The following is a 24,489-nucleotide window of genomic DNA, read 5'->3' as shown; positions in this document are numbered from 1 at the left end:
TCATGCATTAGTGCCAACCTGTTCCCCGTTTTCTTACCAAGGGCAAAGCTCCTGGCCGGGCAGACCACAGGGCCCTGTCCCACGTGTATGTCATTCCATGGCAGCGCACAAAGCACCTGGGCGCGGGGTGGAGCCCGGGCCATCGGCCTTCTTGGCCCGCGCCTGCGCCCCCTCTGCAGGCGCACTTCTTGCCCGTTCCTTTTCATGCTCTACTTCTAGATGAACCCATAGTGCTCTCTCACTTGAGGGCCTTTATCATACCCCACCCTCCACCTAAAAAGCCTTTTTGCCCCTGCATTTCTTTAGGAGTGACACGTCACTTTCTGCAGGAAGCCTTATCGAACCCGTGGGGTGGGTGATGCATCATTGTCCTTTAATAGCATCCGGTGCTTTCTTTCCCCTAGCATAGCGCTCTCTGTACTGGGTTTAATTGCCCTTTTTCTTGCCTTTGGGAAGACAGACATTCTTTTTCTTCATTGTATCCCCGATTCCCCAGTCCTTTGGGTCCTGGGAGATAAATCCTTGCACGATGAACAAATGAATGGGGCTGGAGACAAGGGTAGACAGGAATTGATTTAGGATGCAAAATAATGGCACGGGGTGTGTCCCAGGGCAAATGGGCAGTGTAGACACATGCTGAGCCTTCAGATGTATAGCGGGCTGGGCGATCTGGGAAGGCTTCTAATCAGTCAGCCAAAGGCGTGCTGATGCAAAGTAGCAGACCTCTGTTGGCTTTTTTAATAAAGGGTGTTTATTTGGGGTAGAAGCTTACGGTTACTGGGCCATAAAGAGTCCAACTCAAAGTACCAGAAGAAGTACTTTCTCACGCAAAGTCTGCTGCCACGTGTTGAAGCAGGATGGCAGGCAACGTCTGCAAAGGTCCAGCCTTCCTCCTTGCTTTTAAGGCTCTGTGGTCCCAGCTTCTTCTGGTTTCAGCTGTAGGCTGGCGTAGGACTCATCTCTGTCCCCGGGGCTCACTTCTTTCCAGGCTCAGCTGCTCTGTTTGCTCCACAAGGTCAGCTATAGACTATCAGACTTGTCTCTCTTCCCGGGGCTGTGTTTATGGAGTCCCAGCCTCAAATTGTGTCACACTCTAACGATGTGGCTGAATCAAAGCCCTAATCAGACATCTCAGCTGAGTATTATCAAAGGGTATTACGCCCAGAGGAAAAGACCAGTTTACAGACATAATCTATTTTCTTTTTGGAATTCGTTAATAATATCAAGCTGCTTCACAGAGGAGCCAGAAACCGCGCAGGGTCCATTCTGCAAACACTGAGCCACTGTGTATGGCAGATGCTGGGGAGGCCAAGGTGAATCGAGCCGGTTCCTCAGTCCGGTGGGCACGCCAGACTTAAAAAGAACAAGTCGTTTATTTCAGCCCGGCCACGACACGCAGGTTTCTGGCATCAGGTGCCTGGCCACGGGGACGGCTGGTGGCTGTTCTGCCAGCCCTCCTTGTTTGGCTGCTGTTTAAGGATTGTGGGTCACCGCCTGAGCCTTACGACCATTCTGCTGTTTGTCCACGTCTAGGGCGCGGTGTACGTCTTCTTCGGTTCTAAGCAAGGAAGCATGCCTTCTTCCCCCAGCATCACCGTCTCTTGCCAGGTATGGTTTCCACCTTAGCCGGGGGCAGAGAATGACAGCTGGCCGCGGCCTCGCTGCCCGCAGCGTGGAGTGAACGGCGGTGTCCTGGTCTCCTGCCAGGACGTCTACTGCAACCTGGGCTGGACGCTCCTGGCCGCGGACGTGAACGGCGACGGCGCGGCTGACCTGGTGATGGGCTCCCCTTTCGCCCCGGGCGGCGGGAAGCAGAAGGGAATGGTGGCTGCGTTTTATTCCGCTGCCAGCCGCCAAGACGAAGGTGAGGCTCGAAGACGGGGCCGGAAGGGCCACCCTGTGCCCTGCTTTCTTCTCTTGCACATGGCTTTATGCCCTTCTTCCTTATTCTATACCATTTTATACGTTACAGTGATACATATAGTCCCTAGATGTTAAAAAAAAAAAGTGATCCAATTTCTAGATCCAGATCCAAAGGTTCTTCCCAGAGTCTCCCAGTGTCAGAGCAGCCGCATCCCAGTGATGCTCTGAAATGTGCCACGAGGAGGCTGCTCTTCAAAAGCTCCCTCCGCGCCCCAGAAATGAACTCTAGAGCACGTTCTCATGGGAAGCGTGAGCTCCGTTTCTGACGTTGGGGCCTTGAACCAGTGTGGGGCCCTAGAGGAGTTCTGGCAAAATTACAGTGGAATGAATCCCAGTTTCTCCTCCACCTGCAAATAATGGCCCACTCTTGGGAGTTAGTGCCCAAAGGGTACGGAGTTTCTGCTTTGCGTGATTAAAAAAAAAAGTTTTTAAAATGTAAGATGGTGATGGTAGCACAATAGTGTCAAAGTGATGCCACTGGATCGGACACTTAAAAATGATGAAAATGGCCAAATTTTATGTTATGTGTATGTTACCACAATAAGAAAAAAAGTCAGCTTGAAAATAAATGAATAAAGGACCCAGCCTTTCCACTCTGGCATCTTCACATAAGGAAAAAGGGCCTGGTTGTCTTTTTTACTTTTTTTTTTTAAGATTTATTTTTTATTTATTTCTCTCACCTTCCCTACCACCCTCCCCAGTTGTCTGCTCTCTGTATCCATTTGCTCTGTGTTCTTCTGTGTCTGCTTGGATTCTTGTCAGCAGCACTGGGAATCTGTGTTTCTTTTTGTTGCATCATCTTGTTGTGTCAGCTCTCCGTGTGTGCGGCGCTATTCCTGGGCAGGCTGCGCTTTCTTTCGTGCTGGGCGGCTCTCCTTATGGGGTGCACTCCTTGCGCGTGGGGCTCCCCTACGCGGGGGGCACCCCTGCGTGGCAGGGCACTCCTTGTGCGCATCAGCACTGCGCATGGGTCAGCTCCACACAGGTTAAGGAGACCCGGGGTTTGAACCTAGACCTCCCATGTGGTAGGCGGATGCCCTATCTGTTGAGTCAAATCTGCTTCCTTTTTTTTTAAATAAAATTTTATTGAAGTTTATCATTTATAGATGAACATACATAAACCCTCAGTGCACAGTCAAACTGGTGCATTTACAGAACAGACATGCCTACTGTCATCCAGGGCCCCGGCGGTCTCCCCACTCTCGTGCACCTTGCACTGTCGGGAACCGTGTGTAGACACTGCGGAAGGGCACGGTGAGAATCGCCCCCTGACCCCGTCTCCGTCCCCCCGGGGCTGTCTCCTGTAGGAACGCTGGACGTGCGGGCGGCCGACTGGCTGGTGCAGGGCGAGGAGGACTTCGCCTGGCTCGGGTACTCGCTGCACGGCGTGCACCTGGACAACAGGACCCTGCTGCTGGCGGGCAGCCCCACCTGGAAGGGCGTCAGCAGGTGAGCGCGGGCCGGGGTGCCCAGGCCCTGGGGGTCTCAGGGGAGGGGGGCTGAGCCTGCGGCCCCTTGTGGGAAAGCTCCGGGGAGGTTGCAGCATCCTCTCCCCGGAAGGGATGGGTGGGGGGTCCTGGCACAGGTGCAGGGCGCCCAGGATGACTGGAAGACGTGTGTGCTTCCTTGTCTCTTCAAGAACGGGGGCCGCAGAGCCTGGGTGCTGGGCTCACCCCGAGGCCCGCGGGCTCCGGCCGAGCTCTGGCTGGGTGGGGGGGCGCGGTGGAGCGGCTCCCCTTGCCCGGCCCCTGCCCCTGTGCTGGGCGCTGAGCCCCCCCACCCCGTGCTTCCTTCCAGGCTGGGCAGCTTGTTCCGCACCCGCGACGAGAAGCAGAGCCTGGGCAGGGTGTACGGCTACTTCCCGCCCAGCTCTCAGAGCTGGTTCACCATTTCTGGGGACAAGGTATGGCCCTCCCCGGGGGAGCGGGCCGCGCGGGGAGGTGGCGGAGCTCTGCAGGAGGGCTTTATTGTATTTCCAGGCCATGGGGAAACTGGGCACGTCGCTGTCAAGTGGCCGGGTGCTGGTGAACGGGACCGTGACACAGGTGCTGCTGGTCGGGGCCCCGACTCAGGGTAGGTCCTGCACCCTGAAGCCTCCCTACCTTCCCTCATGGAGCCCCCGGGCCGCGCCGCCCAGGGGCACGTCAGGGCATCTGGAGGCACGCAGACCCGGGCGTTAATACCAGCTGTTAAACTGCTGTCAGTGTCATCGTCTGCACAACAGAGAGTCTGCATTTTTTTCATTTTAAAGATTTTATTCCCCCCCCTTGTTTGAGGACACTGCTGTTTGTTGTGCACTCTGTCTGCTTGTCTTCTTTATACGAGGCACCGGGAACTGAACCCAGGCCCTCCCATGTGGGAGAGAGGCGCTCCACCGCTAAAGCCACCTCTGCTCCCTGCTTTGTTGTGTCTCTCCTTGTGTTTCCTCTGTGTCTCCTTGTTGCATCCTCTTGTTGCATCAGCTCGCCGTGCCAGCGTGCTGTCTTGCTCATCTTCTTTAGAAGGTACCAGGAACCAAACCTGGGACCTCTCACGTGGTAGGCGGGCGCGCAAATGTTTGAGACACATCGACTTCCTGGGATTCTAGTATCTACCTCACAAGTTTGCTGAAAATAATACATGGAAGTAACTCAGGGTGTTTGCAAAGCTCCTGTCCTGTTGAGCTGAGAGCCAGAGTGGAGCTCAGCAGCTCTGATCCATTAGTTCACTAGGAGTAGGTCCACTCTAAGGACACAGGGACTATCTCAATAAGCCAGTATTCTCTTGCCTTTTTGGGAGAGTTAAAACTGAAAAACCAACTCCCTATACATTATAAAAGTGAAAATGCTTATTGTGGAAATTTGTGAAAATACAAGCAAATATTTAGGAAAAAAAATATTTAAAAATCATACCTTATATGATATTTAAAAACTTAAGCTCATACTACATTGTTTTCCCATCTCATTTTTTACTTATTTTATATCTTGAGCATGTTCTTGTGTTAAAGTCTCCTAAAACAATGATTTTTGATATTTTGCATTTTTTCCCTTATGCACATTCTAACATTAATATTGCTCCATTGTTGGAAATTTAGTTTTTTCCCAATTCTTTCATCACTATGAATAAGGCATTATTGAACACCCATGTACATCTTTGACCGTATTTCTCTCTCTTTTTTTTTTAAGATTTATTCCCCACCTCCCTGCCTCATTGTTTGCAGTCACTGTCTGGTCTGTGTCCATTTGCTGTGTGTTGTGTCTGCTCGTCTTCTCTTTAGGAGGCACAGGAACCGAACCCAGCACCTCCCATGTGGGAGAGGGGCTCGCGAGCACCTGAGCCACCTCAGCTCCCTGGTTTGCTGCATTCTCATTGTCTTTTCTTCGTGTCTCTTTTGTTACATCATCTTGGTCAGCTCGCCTTCTTCAGGAGGCACTGGGAACTGAACCCAGGATCTCCCATGTGGTAGGCAGAAGCCCAATTGCTTGAGCCACATCCGCTTCCCTCTGATTAGTTTTTTAGATAAGTGCCTGGACTAGAAGATATAATTTTATTTTACGGTTCTTTTTATATACTGTCAAAACTATTTTTTCAGAATTATTTCATACAACATGGGAGAGGTTTGAATAATAAGGAAAAGTGGATTGGGCAAAGGAATAGCTAAGTATTTCATTGCAAGATTCTGCAGCACTATAACCATGAAAAACTTGCTGAGTGAGCTTTGGAAGTCCTTTTTTTTTCCTTTTTCCTTTACAGAGTTTAGGTATGACTTCTAAACTCTGGCAACACACACAGCTAATTTTAGTTTCCACACCCTTTTCTGCTTGAGTGCTGTGAGTTAGAGGTTCCCAAGTTTTCTTGGTTCTGGAGCTCTTACTGTCTCAGTAATTCCTTTTCTTTTATAAATGATGCGTATAAACTTTTTGAGATTATTATAGATGCACAAATAGTTGTAAGAATACAGAGAGATCCAGTGTACATTTTATTCAGTTTCCTCCAACGATAACATTTTGCAAAACCCTAGTATAATAATATCACAACCAGATTATTGGCATTTGGTATTGATGCAGCCTGCCAATCTTGTTCGTATTTCACCACTTTTGCTTATATTTCTCTAGGCCAAAAGGATTACCTGACAGTTCTGTTTATTAAATAATTATGTGCAAAGGCCAAAAGAATTACTCAACAGTTCTGTTTATTAAATAATTAGTTGCAAATAGTAAGTATGCAGAACTGGTTACGTAATTTGTGGAGCCTGGTGCAAAATAAAAGTGACAGGCCTCTTATTCAAAAATTATCCAGAATTTCAGGTAGTGAAAGGAGAGGGTTAAACCAAGCACAGGCCTTTCTCCCCGCAGAGCCCGTGTGGCTGCACAGGGCACACACTCTGGAGCCTCTGCCTTCACATTCTAACAACAGTGCCCGTTGAAGCACTTGTTCAACCTTGGGATGGGATTGGCCATCACCACCTGGATGTTTGGCCACAGCAACCCCCAGAAACCCAGGTTTGCGACAACATGATGTAGGGATTGCCTGTAGAAACTGAACAGACGTCCTTGGGTTTCCTTTGAAAATTTAAAGTATTATAGCATCCCTGTGAGTTCTCTGCAGCGCTGCAGCGCACAGTTTGGGAATCACAGCTGTGTAGCACAGGTTGACCCATTAAAAAGTGAACTGTAGTGAGTTTAATTTATAAATTGGAGAAATATGGTCTACTTGCAGATAAGTAGCAACTTTGGGGTGCTGTGGAAGCAGGCTGGGATTTGCTGGTCTGGGCTGGAGTAACACAGGAACCTAGCTCCCCCTCAGCTACATCCCTCTCGCCCTGTCCTCTGGCTCAGAAGAAGTTTTGTTTAGACTGTGGCCACTGTACACAGAAGACAGTTCTGACTGGGGATTTTAGGGCACTAATTAGTAATTACAGAGTACTTTCAATATGCAAACAATAATAATGGCAAAGGTGAGTTTAGATGGGCAAACTCATACACTGCTGTTGAGAAAGGAAACTGATACACCTTTGATAGAGGTTTGGCAGTATATCAGAACTTTAAATGCCTTTATTCCCTTGGGCCCTGTATGAGCCACCTTATCAACCTGTTCTCAAAAGCTTTTCATAAATGTGGAAAAATAGTATTTATAGTGGCAGATAGTCTAAATGTGAAAAGCAGAATATGAAATTGTATGACCCACAAAAGTCCATTTTGTCTAAGATGTGTATACCTATTTAGAAATATAAAAATTATTCAAATATTCTTCTTTGCCAAATTTTCCAGACTTTTCGTAATGATCATCTGGGCATTTGTAGGCTTAACAAACGTGGCTTTGATGATTTTGCAATAACTGAGCACCCACGATGATGTGACTTACAACCCAGTTTTTCTGAGTCACGGTGTGACCACACTGCGAGATGAGGTTCTCTCCTGTGGCCCACGACGGAGCTAAGTGCCGAGACACAGCTGTGTTTCACAACGGCTGTGTCCCCATGCCACTTAGGTGAAGTTATCCTTGAGAAATTATTAAAACATTTGCATATGCTTTAAAAAATTCCTCCTGGCGAGAAAGCGCAGGGACCAGGGCTCAGGACAGAAAGAAAGAGTTGAGATCTACAAAACCATGGTCCTTAGCCATGGAAGGACCCTGTGTTTCTGTAGCGTTCTGGGATTTGGGAATTCATAGAGGTCTGGGGATACACCGCTTCTAAACCAGTCGACTGGATTACTTTTGTTACATATTACTCAAATAATACAAACAGATATGCAAAAGCATTACCTTAATTTTCTGTCTAAAGTCATTGTTTAATTTGCACACTCAAGGGAATCAGATGCTTTGAGTGGCTGAACATTTACAGTATCTAAATCTTGCCTTTTCACAGTCTGACGGTAAAACCCCTGGCAATGAAATTGTTCTAAATTACATGCGGCTCCACTTTACGACTCTGGTGAATCTCAGTGGCCTGCGAGTGGCGACTCTTCCCACCCTTGGGTGTTGTAAACCGTTTGAGGAGATGCCCAATCAGTCAGATTGATGTCAAGCTTCGTGCTTTTAAGAGCTGATCGAGCTGGACTGGGGGACACAGTTTAGATGGGCAGCCGCAGTCAGGCTTCCTAATCCTTGCCCTCAAACACCATGTTGGGAAAACCTCTCGGGAGAGAGCTGGGGGTGGCGTGGTGGACACACACCCTCCAGCCCGAGTGGAGGAGGCAGGGAGGAGCGGGTGCAAGGCAGCACCAGGAGGGCAGAGCTGGCCGTGGCCGTGAGCCACCATGTGCAGCAGGACCAGAGCACGGGTCCACCCTGTGGGCAGGGGGTGGACTGAAAGTGAAGCACTGCTACTTTCCTCCTCACTCAGGAGCTCTTGTCTGGGAGCACAAGAAAGGGAATAAGGATTTTCTCCAGCTGAAACATTTTTTATGCCTCTGGGCTGAGTATAAACTACTGTACTTATTTTTTTTAGGAGGTACCAGGGATCAAATCTGGGGCCTCGTGCATGGGAGGCAGGTGCTCAACCACTGAGCTACATCTGCTCCCACTACTGTACTTTTTAAAGCACCATGTTGTTTCCTATGTTTTTTTGCTACTTATTGCTGCCTCTTTGTTAAGCCGAGTTGCTTCTGACAATCTGCTATAAACTGGGTAGAAGGCTGTCAGTAAAAACAACTTTCTCATCAATGCATAACCTGTTTTAACCGTGATACTAAGTAGACACTGATGTGCAACTATCCACTCATTGGACATTGGCTGAGAATAAGCCACTCAGACCACGCCACACACCAAGCCACAGATGCTGTTATGGTGTTTGGAGCGTGTGCTCATTTCTGAAGCCAAGGCTTTCTTACAAATGATTAAGTTTACAGGCAAAAACCTAACAGCTTTGTTTTGAATTTGTTAAAAATTCATTCATTTAATGGGAAGTGGATTTGGCTCACCTGATAGAGCATCCGCCTATCACACTGGAGGTCCAGGATTCAAACCCAAGGCCTCCTGACCCATGTGGTGAGCTGGCCCAAGTGCAGTGCTGATGCGCGCAAGGAGTGCTGTGCCATGCAGGGGTGTCCCCTGCATAGGGAAGCCCCGCATGCAAGGAATACGTCCCTGCAAGGAGAGCCGCCCTGCGCAAAAAAAAGCACAGCCTGCCCAGGAATGGTGCTGCACACACGGAGAGCTGATGTGGCAAGATGACACAACAAAAAGAAACACAGATTCCCAGTGCCACTGACAGGAATGCAGGTGGACACAGGAGAACACACAGCGAATGTACAGAGAAAGCAGACAACGGGGATGGGTGGAGGGTGGAAAGGGGAGAGAAATAAATAAAAATTAATCTTTAAAAAAAAAAAAGCATTCATTTAGAAAACATTTAACAAGCACTTGGGATGACCAAACAGTGTGTTAGGTAGCGTGGATAGAGATAACTTACAGACCTGGCAGCCTGACGCAGGAGACCCGGCAAATGGAAAGCGTGCTCCCCTGCAGTCAGTGCTACAGTGGAGGCTGGGCCCGGGCTGGTGTGGGAGCAGATGGGAGGGGCATCTACTGCAGACCAAGTATTAGGAGGTGACCCCAAACCAATTCTGAAGGCTAAGCAGGAGCCCAGAGGCGTATGGACAGGGGAAGGCAGAGCAGACATCACGTTCAGGGGCCCAGATGTAAGAAATCTGATGACCTGTGCTGTAAGTTCACTATGGGTGAAGAGGAAGAAGTGACCTAACACAATGCTAGAGGCCCTGAGCAGTCAGGTTATGGGAGGCCTCCTAAGGAGGCTGGACTTTAAATCAAAGGATGTATGTGAGGAGTGAGACATAAGCAGACTTGAGATATAAAACAAGATGGTTGCATAAAGAATGTACTGGAGGGTGTAAGAAATCTTCTGGAAGAAAATAAGGCTCACCCAATTGTGGAGAAGAATTCTCAATCTTGCAAGGGGTGTACAACCAGAAAACGTGGCTGGTGCACCGAACAAAGAAAAATGACACAGTTTACACCCCTAAGCCTAGCACGCAAGCCCTTCCTCTGTTTCCCCATAGATGGGGTACTTCAGAAGTTACAGCCTATCCGAGAAGATGTAATTTTCCTGCCCAAAAGTTTGTGATGACCCGCTTCCCCCATCACATTCCAACCATTTTAGCCTTTACCTGCTCCCCTTTGCCAAATAAGGGATGGAATTTAGAGCTGAATTGGTATGGACTTAGCTCTTTCTTGGGCATCCTTTTTACTGGCTATAGGACTGGCTTAAGCTGGTTTCCTTTGTTCCTGCTTAACCCGAGAGTGGGAGACTGAGGCAGTAGGCTGCCAGGTTACATTAATTAACATTTTCTTCCTTTATGTGAAAACTCATCTTCATTTCTTACAAAGGGTAAGACCAGAAGGAGCACCTATTTGATGGGGAAACGCTGAGCTTATCCAGTGTTTGAGGCTCGGGGCACAAGCTAGCTGTACCTCCCTAATGACCAGAGCTGCCTGGCACTGACGGGGTTGAGTGCTCTCCATCATTTGAAGAACACAAGCAGGAAGCAAGACTCTCTCAGGGCTGCTCCAGCTGTCTTCATTCTCGGCTCTCAGCAGGCCCTTCTGACTCATCGCTTTGGTTTGTTTCAGATGCCGTGTCTAAAATGGCATTCCTGACCATGACCTTGCACCAAGGTGGAGCTGCTCGGATGTATAAACTAACAGCCGACGCGCAGCCCTCTCTGCTCAGCACCTTCAGTGGAGACCGCCGCTTCTCTCGCTTCGGTGGCGTCCTGCACTTGAGTGACCTGGATAATGACGGCTTGGGTAGGAAGGGGGCTACTTTTAGGGGAGCAGAATTTGCCCAATGGATGGGCTGTATCACCCTAATTGTATCGTTTATGCTCTGCCCTCAGAATTGGGGGCCTTGGCCCCACGGGTCTTTAGATAGATTTTGGATCAGGTAAGACTAGAGCTGGATATACAGCGAGGAGGAGCTTTCCTTCTTGCATGTGGCAGTATTTGTTTCCTCTCTGCCCATGGAATTGCTGAGTGACTCAGGCCAGCTGTTACTGACAAATGAATTAGGAAACAAGCCTTCGTCAGGATGCAATCAGGGTATTAAAAGGGCACACTGTCTCCGGTGCGGGACTGGTTTAGCATCCAGCAGGGGGACAATGGACAGGAGGACAGGGCGTGGTGGCTGTTACTACCTGCGGTCTGTATGGTTTGCAGATGAAGTCATCATGGCCGCCCCACTGAGGATAGCAGATGTGACCTCTGGACTGATTGGCGGGGAAGATGGCCGCGTGTATGTATATAATGGCAACCACACCACCCTTGGAGATGTGACGGGCAAATGCAAATCATGGATGGCTCCGTGTCCAGAAGAGAAGGTGCAGTATTCTCCTACAAAAGTCTACCCGTACTGGGAAAGGACACTCCTGCTGCTGTTAAACCACATCCACTGTCAAACTCTTGGGACTTTTACTTGAACTCTGAGGCCCCAGGGTCAAGACCCAATCATGTGCCCTCGCTTTGTAGGAACGGCTGCCTGCCCTCTGCAGTCCTGCCTCGTTTCACCTCAGAGCTAAGGAGCAGCTGGGCTTGGCGTCCTGTGGGCCTCTGGTCACAGCCTGGACTGCTTGGTTAAGAGTAAAACAGGCCAAAGTCACTGGAGTTTCATTTAAACATCTGCTCTTTTGTTTCTTGTTTTGTGGCTTTCTTTTATTCCTCCTCTTCTTACGTAGGTGTCAGGTTTCCTGGGCCTACAGCACATGGCCATTATTTCCCCCCTCCACCCCTGCCAGGTGGCTCCCTTATCTGCTCATCTTCTTTAGGCGGCATGGGGAACTGAACCTGGGACTTCCCATGTGGGAGGCGAGTGCCCTACTGCTTGAGCCTCTTCCACTTGCAGCTCGTTGTGGCTCATCTTCTTTAGGAGCCACCAGGAACCAAACCCGGGACCTCCCGTGTGGGAGGCAGGTGCCCAATTGCTTGAGCCACATCTGTTCCATTATTATTTTTTAGTTAAAATTATTTTTTTGGGAACAGATGTAGCCCTAGTGGTTGAGTGCCTGCTTCCCATACAAAAGGTCCTGGGTTCAATTTCTAGTACTTCCTAAAAACAAAACAAACATGAAAAAAAAAACCACCCCATACTCTCACTGGGGAGATGTAGCGCAGTGGTTGAGCACCTCCTTCCCACATACTTGGTCCTGGTTTCAATCCCTGGTACCACCTCAAAATAGTAATTTATATATACATATACACACACACTTTTTAAATTTCAAAATGAATGGTTATTGTGAAAATTTTAGAAAATACTAGAGTACTAAGAAGAAAATTTAGAATGATCTATCTAAGATTCTATTCTGGAGTGAGAATGCTTGTTAATCTTTGATGTGTACCCTCCTAGTAGTTTTTCTGTGAATTTAATTGCAACCATTTTTTGTACATTTACTTTGTGCCTAGCACTATGCTAAGTACTTTATATACAATTTATACATCAAAGCTATACATTTGGCATTATACCTGTTTACAGAAAAAGAAATTGAAGTTCAGAGAGGTAATTGGTTCAGTGTTACGATGCTAAGAGCAGAACAAGGAATTAAACCAGGGTCTGATTCTAAAGCCCACTTTTCACCACTACAGTATGTGTGTCTATTCTTATTAACAATTGTCATATTGTGCAGGATTTTATGCACAACTTTATAACCTGATTTTTTTACCCTAACAATACATCAAGAACATTTTTCTATGTCAGTCTAAATTCTTACATGAAATTTACTGGCTGCCAAATATTTTATCTGTGGATAAACCAGTTTAACCATTATTTAAGTGATGATTATTAGTCACTTAGGGCACTTCCAATTGACACTATCCTAAATGATACAGTGAATATGCATATATAAATATACATTTGATTTTATTTTCTAAGCTAAATTCCCACACTTGGGAAATGTAGAAATAAATACGTACCCCCAGTGTAAATGTGCAATTAAAATTGATTTTAAAAACACATGAACAGTAATAAACATTAATGGTTTTCTTTTCCCCCATTTTTTTCTTTCAGGCCCAGTATGTATTGATTTCTCCTGAAGTAAGTATCTGCTGAAGGACTGAAGAAAGAAGAATTATGAAAAATGCCTTTCCCCTTATCATTTTAAACTGATAAAATACTGTTTCCCTAAAAGGCCAATAACAGACCGAATGTTTTACAGGCAAGCTCACGGTTTGGGAGCGCTGTGATCACTGTGAGGTCAGAGGACAAGGTAAGTACAGAGACTGTACTTCTTTGATGCCTACGTTTGTTCTAAGGCTGGGATGTGGTGACAATCTCATTTTATCTGTTTCTATTTTAGATTTTCTTTTTATTTGAAAAGTAGAGAGGAACACACAAAGTTACATCCACACATAATCCCATCACTTTTTTCGTTGGTGAAGAATTTCGCTCCCTGTTCCTCCAGCTCATCATCTGTAGCAGGGATGGGCAGACTATGGCCCACCGGCTCAAGCCAGCCCACTGCCTGCGTGCAGCTCGTGAGCTAAAAACAGCTAGTACATTTTTAAATGGTTGAAAAAAAAGTCAAAGGAAGTGTATTTCATGACATGTGCCATTTATATGACGTTCAACTTTCAGTATTTGTAAATGAAGTTTTATTGGCACGTGGCCATGCTCGTTCATCAATGTACTACCTATGGCTGCTGTTGTACTGCAATGGCAGAACTGATTAGTTGCATCAGATACCTCTAAGTGTAAAATATTTGTTATCTGGCCTTTTACAGAAAGTTTGCCAACCTTTTCCCTATACGATAACTATTGTTAATAATAGTTTGGTGTGTATTCTTCCAGACTTTATTTTCAGAGTTTCTATATTACTATAGACACACACACATCAGACTTATTTCTACTTGTCATTCTTTTGTTTTCATGTACTATATAGGCCTCTTTTTAGATAAGGAAATTAGAGCTATGGGATTCTCTAATGGATGCATAGTAATTTACTGTCTCAATGTATCATATTTTTTTTTATAGATACAGATTAAAGGGTCTTATTTTAAACTATACTTCTAAATCATTAATTCCATCTATTCATTTATTTCAAGATATGATGCCATACAGATCTGTGCTAGGCTATTAGGTATCTTAAGAAACAGAAGAGTCTTTGCTCTTAAGGGAAAATAAGATTTATATCCAGAGAAAGTGAAAACAAATGCAAATCAGCAGAGGACTGAATGCTAAGAGTGATGTGAACAGAATTCACTGAGGGGTGAAGGGCGGGGGAAACATGCATTTATAGTAAGCAATGTCTGTAACCTAGGAAACCAAGGTCTGAAGGACAGACGGTGGGGACTGGGTGCCTGCCCAGAGCTGTGGTTCAAGTGCCCTCTAGTGGCCAACAGTTCCAGTGACCTTTGCTTTAACCCATTTATAGGCAAGCCCGCTAGCAAAATTCTGGGGTTACCCATACCAGATTATCCAGCCACAAAAAAGATGAATTAAGTTTATAGGAGAATTCTCAAACGGTGGCCACAGGGATACTTTGTCATAATTTTGACTTACAAAGTTTTATTCATTAATTAAATTTTACTCATTCTCCAAAGTTAGATATTATCAAGAATCCACATGTTTTGGGTAATAAAAGTTATAGTAATGAAAGGAGACTTGGGTAAAGATTCTGGTTTTGAAGACTTTCTCCTTTCTATGACATATGAGCATTAAGTAATGCAACTGTTATTAACAAACTAGAATGAAGAGGACGTGGCACTTAAAAGGTGCTGCCACTGTCTAGTGCTAGTGCTGAGGCCGCTCGTGGGGCTGTCTTTAGAGCGAGCTTACAGGCTAGGTGGAGAAATAAACATGTCCATCAGGCCACCCAGTGACCATACTGCAGGGTGATATGGATGGCACCTGCTGCAGAAGTCTCTGCAGGTGGAGTCAGGGAAGGCCGCGGAGCCGCGGGCCTGGGCTGGACCTGGAATAGAAGTAGATTGAGGTGGCACAGGGAGGGCAAGAGTGAGGGCAGACTCGATGTCAGGAATGGCTGTGGCTTAGCCGGGAAATGGAGGTGACAAGCGCATAGCCCAACTGTGGGCAGGTTAATAGTAAGTAATTCCTTAAATAAGGGAAGACAGAAAAATTACTACTAGGTTCTTTTTTTTTTTTTTTTCTGAAAAATCAAGTTAGATTTTCCCTTTTAGTCAACACTGGGTATTTACAAAGGGGAAACAAAAGCCAAGGGGGAGGCAGAGCATCAGGCACATGATAAAGGCTGAAATGCTAACCATTGTTACTGCTGGGTTCCATCTGTAGTTTTCAAAGTGAAATCAATGAGAAGCTTTTTTCAGGTTTGGCTGCTTCGTGGTCATACCTGCTTCTGACCAAAACACGATCAAGCAGTTTGATCACCTACACCTCAATAACCAGCCTGGTTCAGAGTAACATTTGGCAGTTTCCAAAAAGATTGCCATCAGTGGAATGTTTAAAAACCTGTAGCAGGTTATGTAACAGGGCACTTTTCCTTTATTCCTTATGTGCCAGAAAAGGGATTGGGTGGAAATTCCTCAGCTGCAATTTTCTGAACCTGTGGGTCTGAGAAAATGGTATATGAACAAAAGGAAAGAGGAGTTTAAAGTCAAGCCATGAGATCTAGTCAATGACTTATTCATCTTTATATCCTGAGTGTACCACGAAGCCTGGTTTACAGTTGGAATTTACCAGATGTTGAGTTAATAACAAATTCTGTCTGTATTATTTCCCTCTACAGAACCAACTTGTCATTGCTGCTGAAAGGAGTTCTTGGGGAGCCCGACTCTCTGGGGTGCTTCACATCTATAGCTTTGGCTTAGATTAGGGAGTGCACTCCTGTTTCCTAACCTGCTCTGCGTGCTGAGTTCTCCAGGATGGGCGTTCTGGTGGACAGTACTGCACATCCAGCAGAGCCACTGGAGATCCTAGCAGAGGCGGGCTCCTGGGGGTGGGGACCCGACACCAACAGCAGACTGGAAATCTGAAGCAATTATAGGACATTAGAAGTATGTGAAATATCCCAAACTCTGGTTATTGGTGTCCCCATCCAAAAATCTTTGTTCCCAGTGCATCTAAACCTTTCTTCTTTCCTCCCCTAACTAGCTTACTATCTGTGCTTAGGCCTGTCACAAATACCTGTTCTTTCTCCAGTGTGGAAAAGCTCGCTGTGGTTAACCTTGGGAAAATCTCTGTATACAGTTCCTCCCAAGAATGTCCTCCTTTCATTGGTGTCCTGTTCCAATCACAGTGAAACAGAAGCAAAGTATATAGACAAAACACCGGGGTAGGAGGAGACAATGAGAAGAAAGTACGGGGTGAAGAATAGCCTCAACACCAAAACCACTTGCTGTACATGATGTGATCCTTTCTTAATGAGTATTGCATTTTCCATGTTTTCCACGGTGAAGGAAAATAGAAAAAAAACAACTATCCACTTTCTGTGCCCTCAAATGCTTTTGCAGAGATGGCTGTTTGACCAGGACAACAACCTAGTGACTCTGCACTAGCTTTAAGTCATCCCAAGAGGGGCCTGCATTGCCTTAGGTTGCCACAAGTTGTGCCAAGAGGAGAATAAGAGCAGAAAGGAGAGAGATCTGGCTTGAGCCATAGGCTGCTGGCTGGTGAGACCCAGAGGAGCGACGCAGGCCTTCGCTCCGCTTGTCCCCAGGCTGGTTTCAGTGGGTGACTTCATCTGCCAATCCTGCAGGGTGGCACATGTAAGGGACAGGAACGGACCACAGGGTTTCAGCTCACCAATACTGTGTTCATTAACAGAGCAAAAACTCTGCGGCACTATTATCTGTAAACATCGGAAAATGAGTTGCAAAAGTACTAGCTGACTTTGTAATATTTTGAGTCAAGCTTTTTCTTCTGACAGTAGTGAAATTAAAACAAAGCAGGAGAAAGTAATAAATGAATAAATGACAAAACCTTCTCAGCTTTTCTAGACGCAGAGCAAAGACTGATGAAGAGAGAAGAGAAACTCATAAAGAGTAGAGTTAAATCAGAAATTTAAGGAAAAGCTACTAGGGTTGAAACTGTGAACATATGGTGGGATATATAAGAAAACATTAATAAGCACAGATCTAGAAAGCACTTTGAATCTCTCCTGGGACAATCTCATTTTTCTTAAAAAGCAATGTGCTGAATGCAGGGTTTCACTACGGCATGTCAAAAAAGGCAAAACACCATTTGGTTGTTGCCAAAACAATTATTGGCAGCTCAACCTATTTGATGAATTATTTTTAATTAAAAGGAAATTTATTTTTAGGGCAACAGAAATTACTGAACTCTCCTCATGTAAGAGGTGAGGAGTCTGATGATACTGGCCTTACACCTCGGTAAAGGCCTGCCTCTCCCAGCAGAAGGATGCCCCCTTCATACTGCTCATTAGGCGACAGTTGCACCAGACGACAGGCCCTGGGTTCAACCCTGGGGATTTAGGTTTCTCATTCAATATGCCTGCACATATTAAAAAGCAAGTACTAGGTGGAAAAGGTTATATCCTGTAGCGCCGGAAGCAAAGTTTCAAGCATATAGGTTCTTTAACCATACCAAGCCCACAGTTAGGAAAATGACAAAGTGTACTTCAGCTATTGACGGCAAACTCTATGGTAATTCTGCGAAAACCTGGCATATAGAAAAAAACTTCATACATACCAGTCTAATATATTATCGCAATAACTTTACCTTTCCATTCCACTAAGTGTTAACTAGTTCTTAGCACTGATTCTGAAATGCTTTGTGATTATAATGGAGTATCTCATTAACACAAAACTGAACATGTACAATGGTGGTAACTCAGAACTGTATTTCACAATATCAGAAGACATTTATATATTTACAGTTTTTGCCTTACCTGTGGGTGTAGTAACATGTCTCAAGGCTTTATGCCTTCAAATGGTTTTATGCCATTTGTATCACAGACCTGAGTAAACACACACGAAGTGAGCCTGGGGCTAGAACCCGGTCTGCAGGTGCCCGATTCCGTGTGCTGTTAGACCACCTTTGTAGTTACTGCTACAGTAGTGAAAATCAGTCTTAAATTCAAAGTGTGAGTTAAATACTGTGATTCCAGAAAATGAAACTGCATATAATTCTTGGAATAAATCACCAAAATAAGTAGCTTTTTAATATGAAATTGTTTAAGTGGTTATTACAACCTTTTTTTTTACCAAGAAAAAAGCAAGTATTAATGGCATCCTAAAATAACATTTATCCTGCCTCATTTTCTTAGAAGCCTTCCAAAGAAAGTCAGTCTGTTAAAGAGTATCATATGTTGTACAGGTGAAACAAGAGCTACAATTGCTTGCTTATTAACATCACTGAGTGTTTGAAATTGTATCCCCTTACTTTCAAATACTGCTGTAGTATTTTAATTCCACATTTCAAACTATTGAACTTCATATTCTTTGGCATAGGCTTTTATTATTTAAGGGAGATTTAATGCAAGAACCATCTTGCAGTTGCCAAAGCAGAGCTAGCTGACATATGAAATCATACTTGATCTAAAAACACTTTTAAGAATTTTATAAACCATTAGTAACGTCCCTTATCAGACTTATGAAGTAGTTACATTATATATCACCCCTTTAACTGATGGGATGTGACTCATTTAAAAATAAAAATAAAAAATTACCCAAGCTCACTAAATAGCTCAGTGACCCGACAAAAAATTCAGTCCAACAGTCATGTCCTAGAGCGTGGTGAGGCGATGTGAGGTGCAAGTGGGCCCCTCAGTGCTCCAAGACCATCAGTCATCCCCTGCCCTCTATTCTCAGCTTCCTCTAATAGCTTCTCATGCCACACACGGGAGTGGGGAGACAGCTTTAGTTTGCCAAAGGGCTGCCGATGCAATATACCAGAAATGGGTTGGCCTTTATAAAGGAGATTTATTTAGGGTAAAAGTTTATAGTTCCAAGTTGTGAAATAGTCCAAACCAAGGCACCATCAGAGCTGCTTTCTCACCAAAGTCAGGAGCCATATGTTGAAGCAAGATGGCCACCGACCCCTGCCAAGGCTGGAGCTCAGCTGAGGCAACTAGGCCCAGGGCTTGTCTCCTTCCAGGCCTCCTGTATTAGTCTTGGCTGGTCGGCTTTCTTCCCGAGTTCAGTTGTGAGCTAGGGGGTGTACAGCAGGGCTGGTCTCCTGAGCTGCTCAGTGGGCCCAGCCTCTTAGGGGCTTTGCGCGTAATGGATCCTCCACTCCTCTCTCTCACGGCCGGATCAAACGTGGCAGCTTCCTTTTCCCTGCATGTGTCTCAGACACAGAAAGACCCAGCAAGGGAGCGGGAGGCTACATACATCACGCCCACTGTCAATCCTTTCAAAACCCCAAAACCAGGCTTATCACGTAATCTCACCATAAAGGCCCCTCAACGGAATTCAGTGCAATCAAAGGGTATAACACAACACCCACAGGAACAGATGAGTTTAAAAACATAATCTTTCTCTTTGGGATTCATAAAATCTCAAACGGCCACAAAGACCTTACTTGTAACTTCATCTGCTTCCTTCCAAATCAGCTATGGGAATACATTTGTTCCTATTGCCTAACCACTGCCTGGCAAATGGATCTCTAACCTTCCTCAAGTGACATAATAGGGCATCCTCCACATCAACAGGCTAGGCATGTTATTCTGCTATTACTACAACATTTGCAATGAAGAGCTGCTCTGGACTCCTGGGGACACTATGGAATCTTCCATATATGCTAATTCTGCTGGGAAGTTTAGCTGCAATGTTCTTCTACAGAACTGTACTTAATATCCAGAAAATATAAAAGAGGCAGTTAAGATAATATAGCTGCTTTTTACTAACAGCCATTTTTTAAAAACCCAAATCTCTGATTGTGGGAACTATACTTTATCACAATTCTAAAATGTATCTGCCCTCTTGCTTTTGGAGCCCTGCTGTCTACTTTGGGGTACAGGCAATATAGACTGGCTGGGCTACATAAATATTCCTTTTTGGGGGTGGGGTGGCACATCCATATGCTATAAAAACCAGGCAATAAAAAAGCAGCTATAAAACAGTAACAGAATGGAAACATCTGCTTTCTGCTTAAATTCAAAAGGCTCAGAGGTCCAGATTTACATTAAAATCTTCTTAACTGGAATCCAAAAATGCTGATATTAAATATCATTTCCTTATTTTTATTTGCCTTATATAAGAAAGGGGCAAATACAAAAAAAGAATATGTCAAGTGGTTAATTTTAAAGCACAAACTTCCAGAATTTAAGGTGAATACATACTCTGCTAGCTTCCAGTCTCCTGAGAGGAAAGAAATCAACACAAACATGATTCCCTGCACTGACTAGTTACCTGACATCCTAACTGTGGATTCATCAAGTTTATAGGTTTATTTGGCATTTACGTTTATTTGGCAATTTCTTGATATAAGTGAAATAAAAATATAAAATAGTCTAATAGTTTGTTCTCTTGTTAAATTAATTTCTCCATGATTCACGCAATGTCACGCCATGTCTATAAAAACAGTTCTTTAAGTTTGCAGGAAACAAAATCTACCTTTTACAAAGCAAGCACTTTGCTTCTTTACTCAGAATTCTGAACATGCAATTAAGTTCTAATATTGTGTCTGCCATAATGGGTTTTTCCCATCAGATGCTGTAATTTGAAGATCACTGATTTTTCCCCCAAGTCTTTGATTCTATAAAAGAACATGGTAAAGTAGCTACCATAGCAAAATATGCAGCTCCCACTGGGTGTTCCTAGCGGTTGGTTAGGATAGGCCTGCTTGACCCAAGTCCATCTTGCCGGAGGCTGCTCTTCATTTCCAGCCTTCTGTCTGCCTGCAGGGTCTTTCTAGGTAAAGAGGCCATCTAAATGAAGCAAGAAAAAGATTTCTGGGTTTTGTTCTTCTTAAAGGATATAATATGTAATTACTAAACAAGGAGAGGGCTGCCCTCCATGGTATAACTATAACAGGGCCTCCAACACTTTTCCAGGTATAATTTTCAAGTATAAAGAAAAGAAAAAGGAGGTCTACTTTTCGTATCTTTTCTTAAAGAGAACATACATTTTGTACACTTTGGTTTTAGTTCTGATAAAATTGTAATAATTCAGTCAGGCAAGAATTACTAACATTTATCTAAATGTCTAACGCTTGTCATGGTGTTCTACACAAAATAAATTATATTTCTAACTTATAGCCAAGGACTATGCTAAGTCCTTTACACATATTATCTAAATTTCCCAATAACCCTACAAAGCAGTGGTTATGTCCTGACAGACGAGACTGAGGGAGGCCTAGAGAAAGCAACGACTTGCTCAGAGTTGCACACTGTGACCCCGAGCCCAGGCTACGGCTGCCCCTGTGCTAGGCTGCTGTGAATCCCACCCTTCAGCCCAGGCTACGGCGGCCCCTGTGCGAGGCTGCCGTGAATCCCACCCTTCAGCCCGGGCTACGGCGGCCCCCGTGCTAGGCTGCCGTGAACCAACCCCGTCATACCATCGGAGGCAAGGGAGCTTCTAGCTGTCGTCCAAGGAATGAAAGCAAACGCCTCCACATTAGGCCACTTCCCATAAACATGATTCCAGTAATCAGCCAAAAGATTCTATGGTCCTGAAATAGAAAAGAGTTCAGTTCAAGCATGAAAAGCTAGGTTCCTTGCAGATAGCACTTCCTGAACTATTACTGCCCCAAAGTTTAAAAGAAGCCTCTTATTTATGCAGGCTTTTCCCATAAAAAGGAATGAAAAACAGTGCCTCAACAGCACCAAAGACCAAGAATCATAAAATTTATCAGAAGAGAAACATGATCTGTTTTAAGTATTTTTAATCATCTGTAAGTCTACAACCCAAATGTAATCACTTTTAGTTTTTGTTTCCTTCCAGTCTGTTTACACGCATACAAATTTTAATAGTCATAATCAAATAATTGTTTAAATTGTTGCTTATAGTTACCATTCCCAAACTAAGCGGAGCACGGTGCCCTGGGCATGGTGCCCTGTGGGCACTGCAGGACCCCAAAATATTTTAAATCTTTGAGGGCAACATAAGCAATGTCTTTGAGGGACCCCATGAGAACTACTACTACTAAGTTGTTCTGACCTAACTATTTCATAAAAGGAACTGCTGGGTATTTCCTCTGGCCTAGGAATACTATGAAAAAATCAACAACTCTAAGGACAAAGTTTGGGAACTTCTTACAGTAAACCTTTTTTCTAACTATACTTTTTAAAGCTGGAATATATTTGCAGTACCACAATTTAATCTCCCACAGGAAAGGAATCCCATCACCAGCCTTTGCTTGGTTAGTTCCGATGGCGGAGAGCTCACTTCTCCCTGTAAGCTGTTACATACAGCACAGTGTGAGAGCTCTAGGGGAGCAAGGGGAGGGCCATGTGCCTGAGAACTAGAGGTTTAACGTGCCCCCTGCCCCAGCCAGGCCTGCAAAATTGAGGGAATAGTCCTCATGTCTGGTGGTCATTCCTACTTTTCTCTGCTCGCTGTTTCATCTCTCTACAGCACTTAGAAATAGTTACAGTTGGTCTTGCCTAGAATATCTTGATAGGGCAGAAGCTAAGGAAGCACTACAAACTAATTGGGATGTGTCAAAAATACTCAGAATCCAGCACAAAGGGAAAAAAGTACTCCAAAGCAAGCATCAAAATAGTGTAAGAGATAACACAGCAACTAAATAAAAGAATAACTCATGAACACACACTGGAAGAAATGAGTAACTGTGAGAAAAGGGAAAGCTCTTCCTTACAATACAATGCCAATTAATAAATGTGGAAGGAATGATGGACTTAGAAAACCACCATGTGGCAGCCTTCACAGTAATAACTGATCCAGGTAAGAATCATCCGTGGATGCCATAACCAAAAGGTGAAAAAGTGATGAAAAACAGGAATTTCACATCATTTCAAAGGATCTCCCTAAAAAAATACTTATTAATTACAAAGAGTAACTTTATAGGAAAGAAAGCTGGCAGATGCCAAATGACCAAAGTTCCTATTCTCAGTAATGGGACAGACTGACACCGTGTGCTACTTACAGGAGGTAGTGAAAGAACCCGCTGATAAAAATGTATAACCAGCATCTAATAATGAGAAAACATTATCAAGGGTCAAAGAATTGGCTGTTACCTTTCTAAGTGTCAAGATCATGAAAGATCAAGTATGAAGAACTGTTCCAGATTCAGAGGAGATTCGGGAGATGTGAAAACCATATGCAACAAGTGAGCCAAGATTTTCTTGGCTATAAAGAACAAAATCTGAATAGGGTCTATGGATTGGAAAATAGTATTGTTTCAGTGTTAAACTTCCTAATTTTTGGCAATGATACTAGGGTTATTGTGGCAGTCTGAAGTTCTTTTATGAATCCCAAAAAGAGAAAGATTATGTTTTTGAACTAATCCATCCCTGTGGGTGTAAGACTCTTTTGACCGGACTAGTCAATAAGGCTTGACTCAGGTTGAATCTCTGCCCTCTTGCTGGGCTGATATAAACGGAGACACACAGATAAAGGGCGTCGCCATATTGATCCTGCCACATGAGAGAGAGGCCTCCAGTTTCATCCACAGCTGAGCTGTGAGGAGAGAAGCCCGAGAGGCTCAAAGAGCTGAGGCCCAGGGAGTGATGAGCCATACCTGACAGCTTACAGCTGAATTCTGGAGGAAAGCAGAATGGAGGAAACCGATAGAGGAGGCCCAGAAAGAGAAAAGCCCTATGCCTGGCTGCCCACAGCTGAGCTCTGACAGCTGGTAGATTCCGGAGGGGAGGCAGAGGTCAGTGGCCATGTTCGCCGCGTGGTAGAACCTGGATCGACAGTTGTGGATTTTGGTGAAAAAGCATCTCTGTTGGTGCTTTAATTTGGACAGTCCATAGTCCTGGAACTGTAAGCTTTTCCCCAAATAAATTTCCCATTATAAAAGCCAACCCATTTCTGGTACTTGGCATTGGCAGCCCTTTGGCAAACTAAAACAGTTATGTAAGAGAATGTCCATATTTTTACAAAATACACACAATGTTTTAACAGGTAAAGGGACATCATATCTGCTTACTCTCAAAAGGATGAGACAGGTATGTACATATAGACAGAATGATGAAGCAAATGTGATAATATGTTGTCTGAAGAACCCAGGAGAACATATATGGGAATTCTTTGATGAGTCTCGGAACTTTTCTGTAAGCTTAAAATTATCTCAAAATAAACAGTAAAAAAAAAAAATTAAAAAGTTTTTCCTATCTAAGACTCACCATTGTAAACATAAGCCCTAACAATACAGGAGCAGAGTTCTTTGACATGGATTTAATGAACAGCAGGAAACTCAAAGGTGTACTTTGTACATCTGATGAGGCACTGATCTGAATCTTGTTCTGTGGGAGTCAGTCACCCAGGAATTGAGCAAGACTAGTTCACTTATCTACTTCTGCATCTCATTACAGCCAAGTTGCTCTATACTTATGATTGTATATAATGAAACTATCAGATAGGAATTTTTAACAAATTAATTTTACTGGTAAATATTCATAAAGCATAAATCCATCCAAAGTATATAATCAACGGTATTCAGTGTAATCACATATTTGTGCACTCATCACTTCACTCTTAGAGCACTTTCACTATTGCAATAATAATAATAAT

The 24,489-nt window shown here is 44.5% G+C and overlaps 2 protein-coding genes across 6 annotated transcripts in view; one reads left to right on the top strand and one right to left on the bottom strand.

The window, feature by feature from the left end:
* GPLD1 (glycosylphosphatidylinositol specific phospholipase D1) overlaps positions 1–18,017 on the top strand; it is a 69,085-nt gene extending 51,068 nt beyond the window's left edge. For all 5 annotated transcript variants that reach the window (XM_058285313.1, XM_058285312.1, XM_058285311.1 and 2 more), the window contains 10 exons: positions 1,534–1,608; positions 1,708–1,864; positions 3,231–3,372; positions 3,721–3,826; positions 3,903–3,996; positions 10,495–10,671; positions 11,080–11,240; positions 12,920–12,946; positions 13,068–13,118; positions 15,615–18,017. In XM_058285313.1, coding sequence (XP_058141296.1) covers positions 1,534–1,608; positions 1,708–1,864; positions 3,231–3,372; positions 3,721–3,826; positions 3,903–3,996; positions 10,495–10,671; positions 11,080–11,240; positions 12,920–12,946; positions 13,068–13,118; positions 15,615–15,701 — 1,077 coding nt within the window. In that variant the 3' untranslated portion in view covers positions 15,702–18,017. The remainder of the gene's footprint in view (positions 1–1,533; positions 1,609–1,707; positions 1,865–3,230; positions 3,373–3,720; positions 3,827–3,902; positions 3,997–10,494; positions 10,672–11,079; positions 11,241–12,919; positions 12,947–13,067; positions 13,119–15,614) is intronic.
* The window catches only part of MRS2 (magnesium transporter MRS2), a 33,892-nt gene continuing 27,385 nt past the window's right edge, over positions 17,983–24,489 (bottom strand). Inside the window, exons 10-11 of the mRNA XM_004462068.5 lie at positions 21,347–21,460; positions 17,983–20,717 (exon numbers count right to left, since the gene is read on the bottom strand). Of these exons, the coding sequence (XP_004462125.2) occupies positions 20,607–20,717; positions 21,347–21,460 (225 nt within the window). The 3' untranslated portion in view covers positions 17,983–20,606. The remainder of the gene's footprint in view (positions 20,718–21,346; positions 21,461–24,489) is intronic.

Source organism: Dasypus novemcinctus, chromosome 22 (genome assembly GCF_030445035.2).
Source record: "Dasypus novemcinctus isolate mDasNov1 chromosome 22, mDasNov1.1.hap2, whole genome shotgun sequence".
In the NCBI taxonomy this organism is placed as follows: domain Eukaryota; kingdom Metazoa; phylum Chordata; class Mammalia; order Cingulata; family Dasypodidae; genus Dasypus; species Dasypus novemcinctus.
Note: the sequence above shows the minus strand (reverse complement) of the source record. Positions and strands in the feature narration are given on the sequence as shown.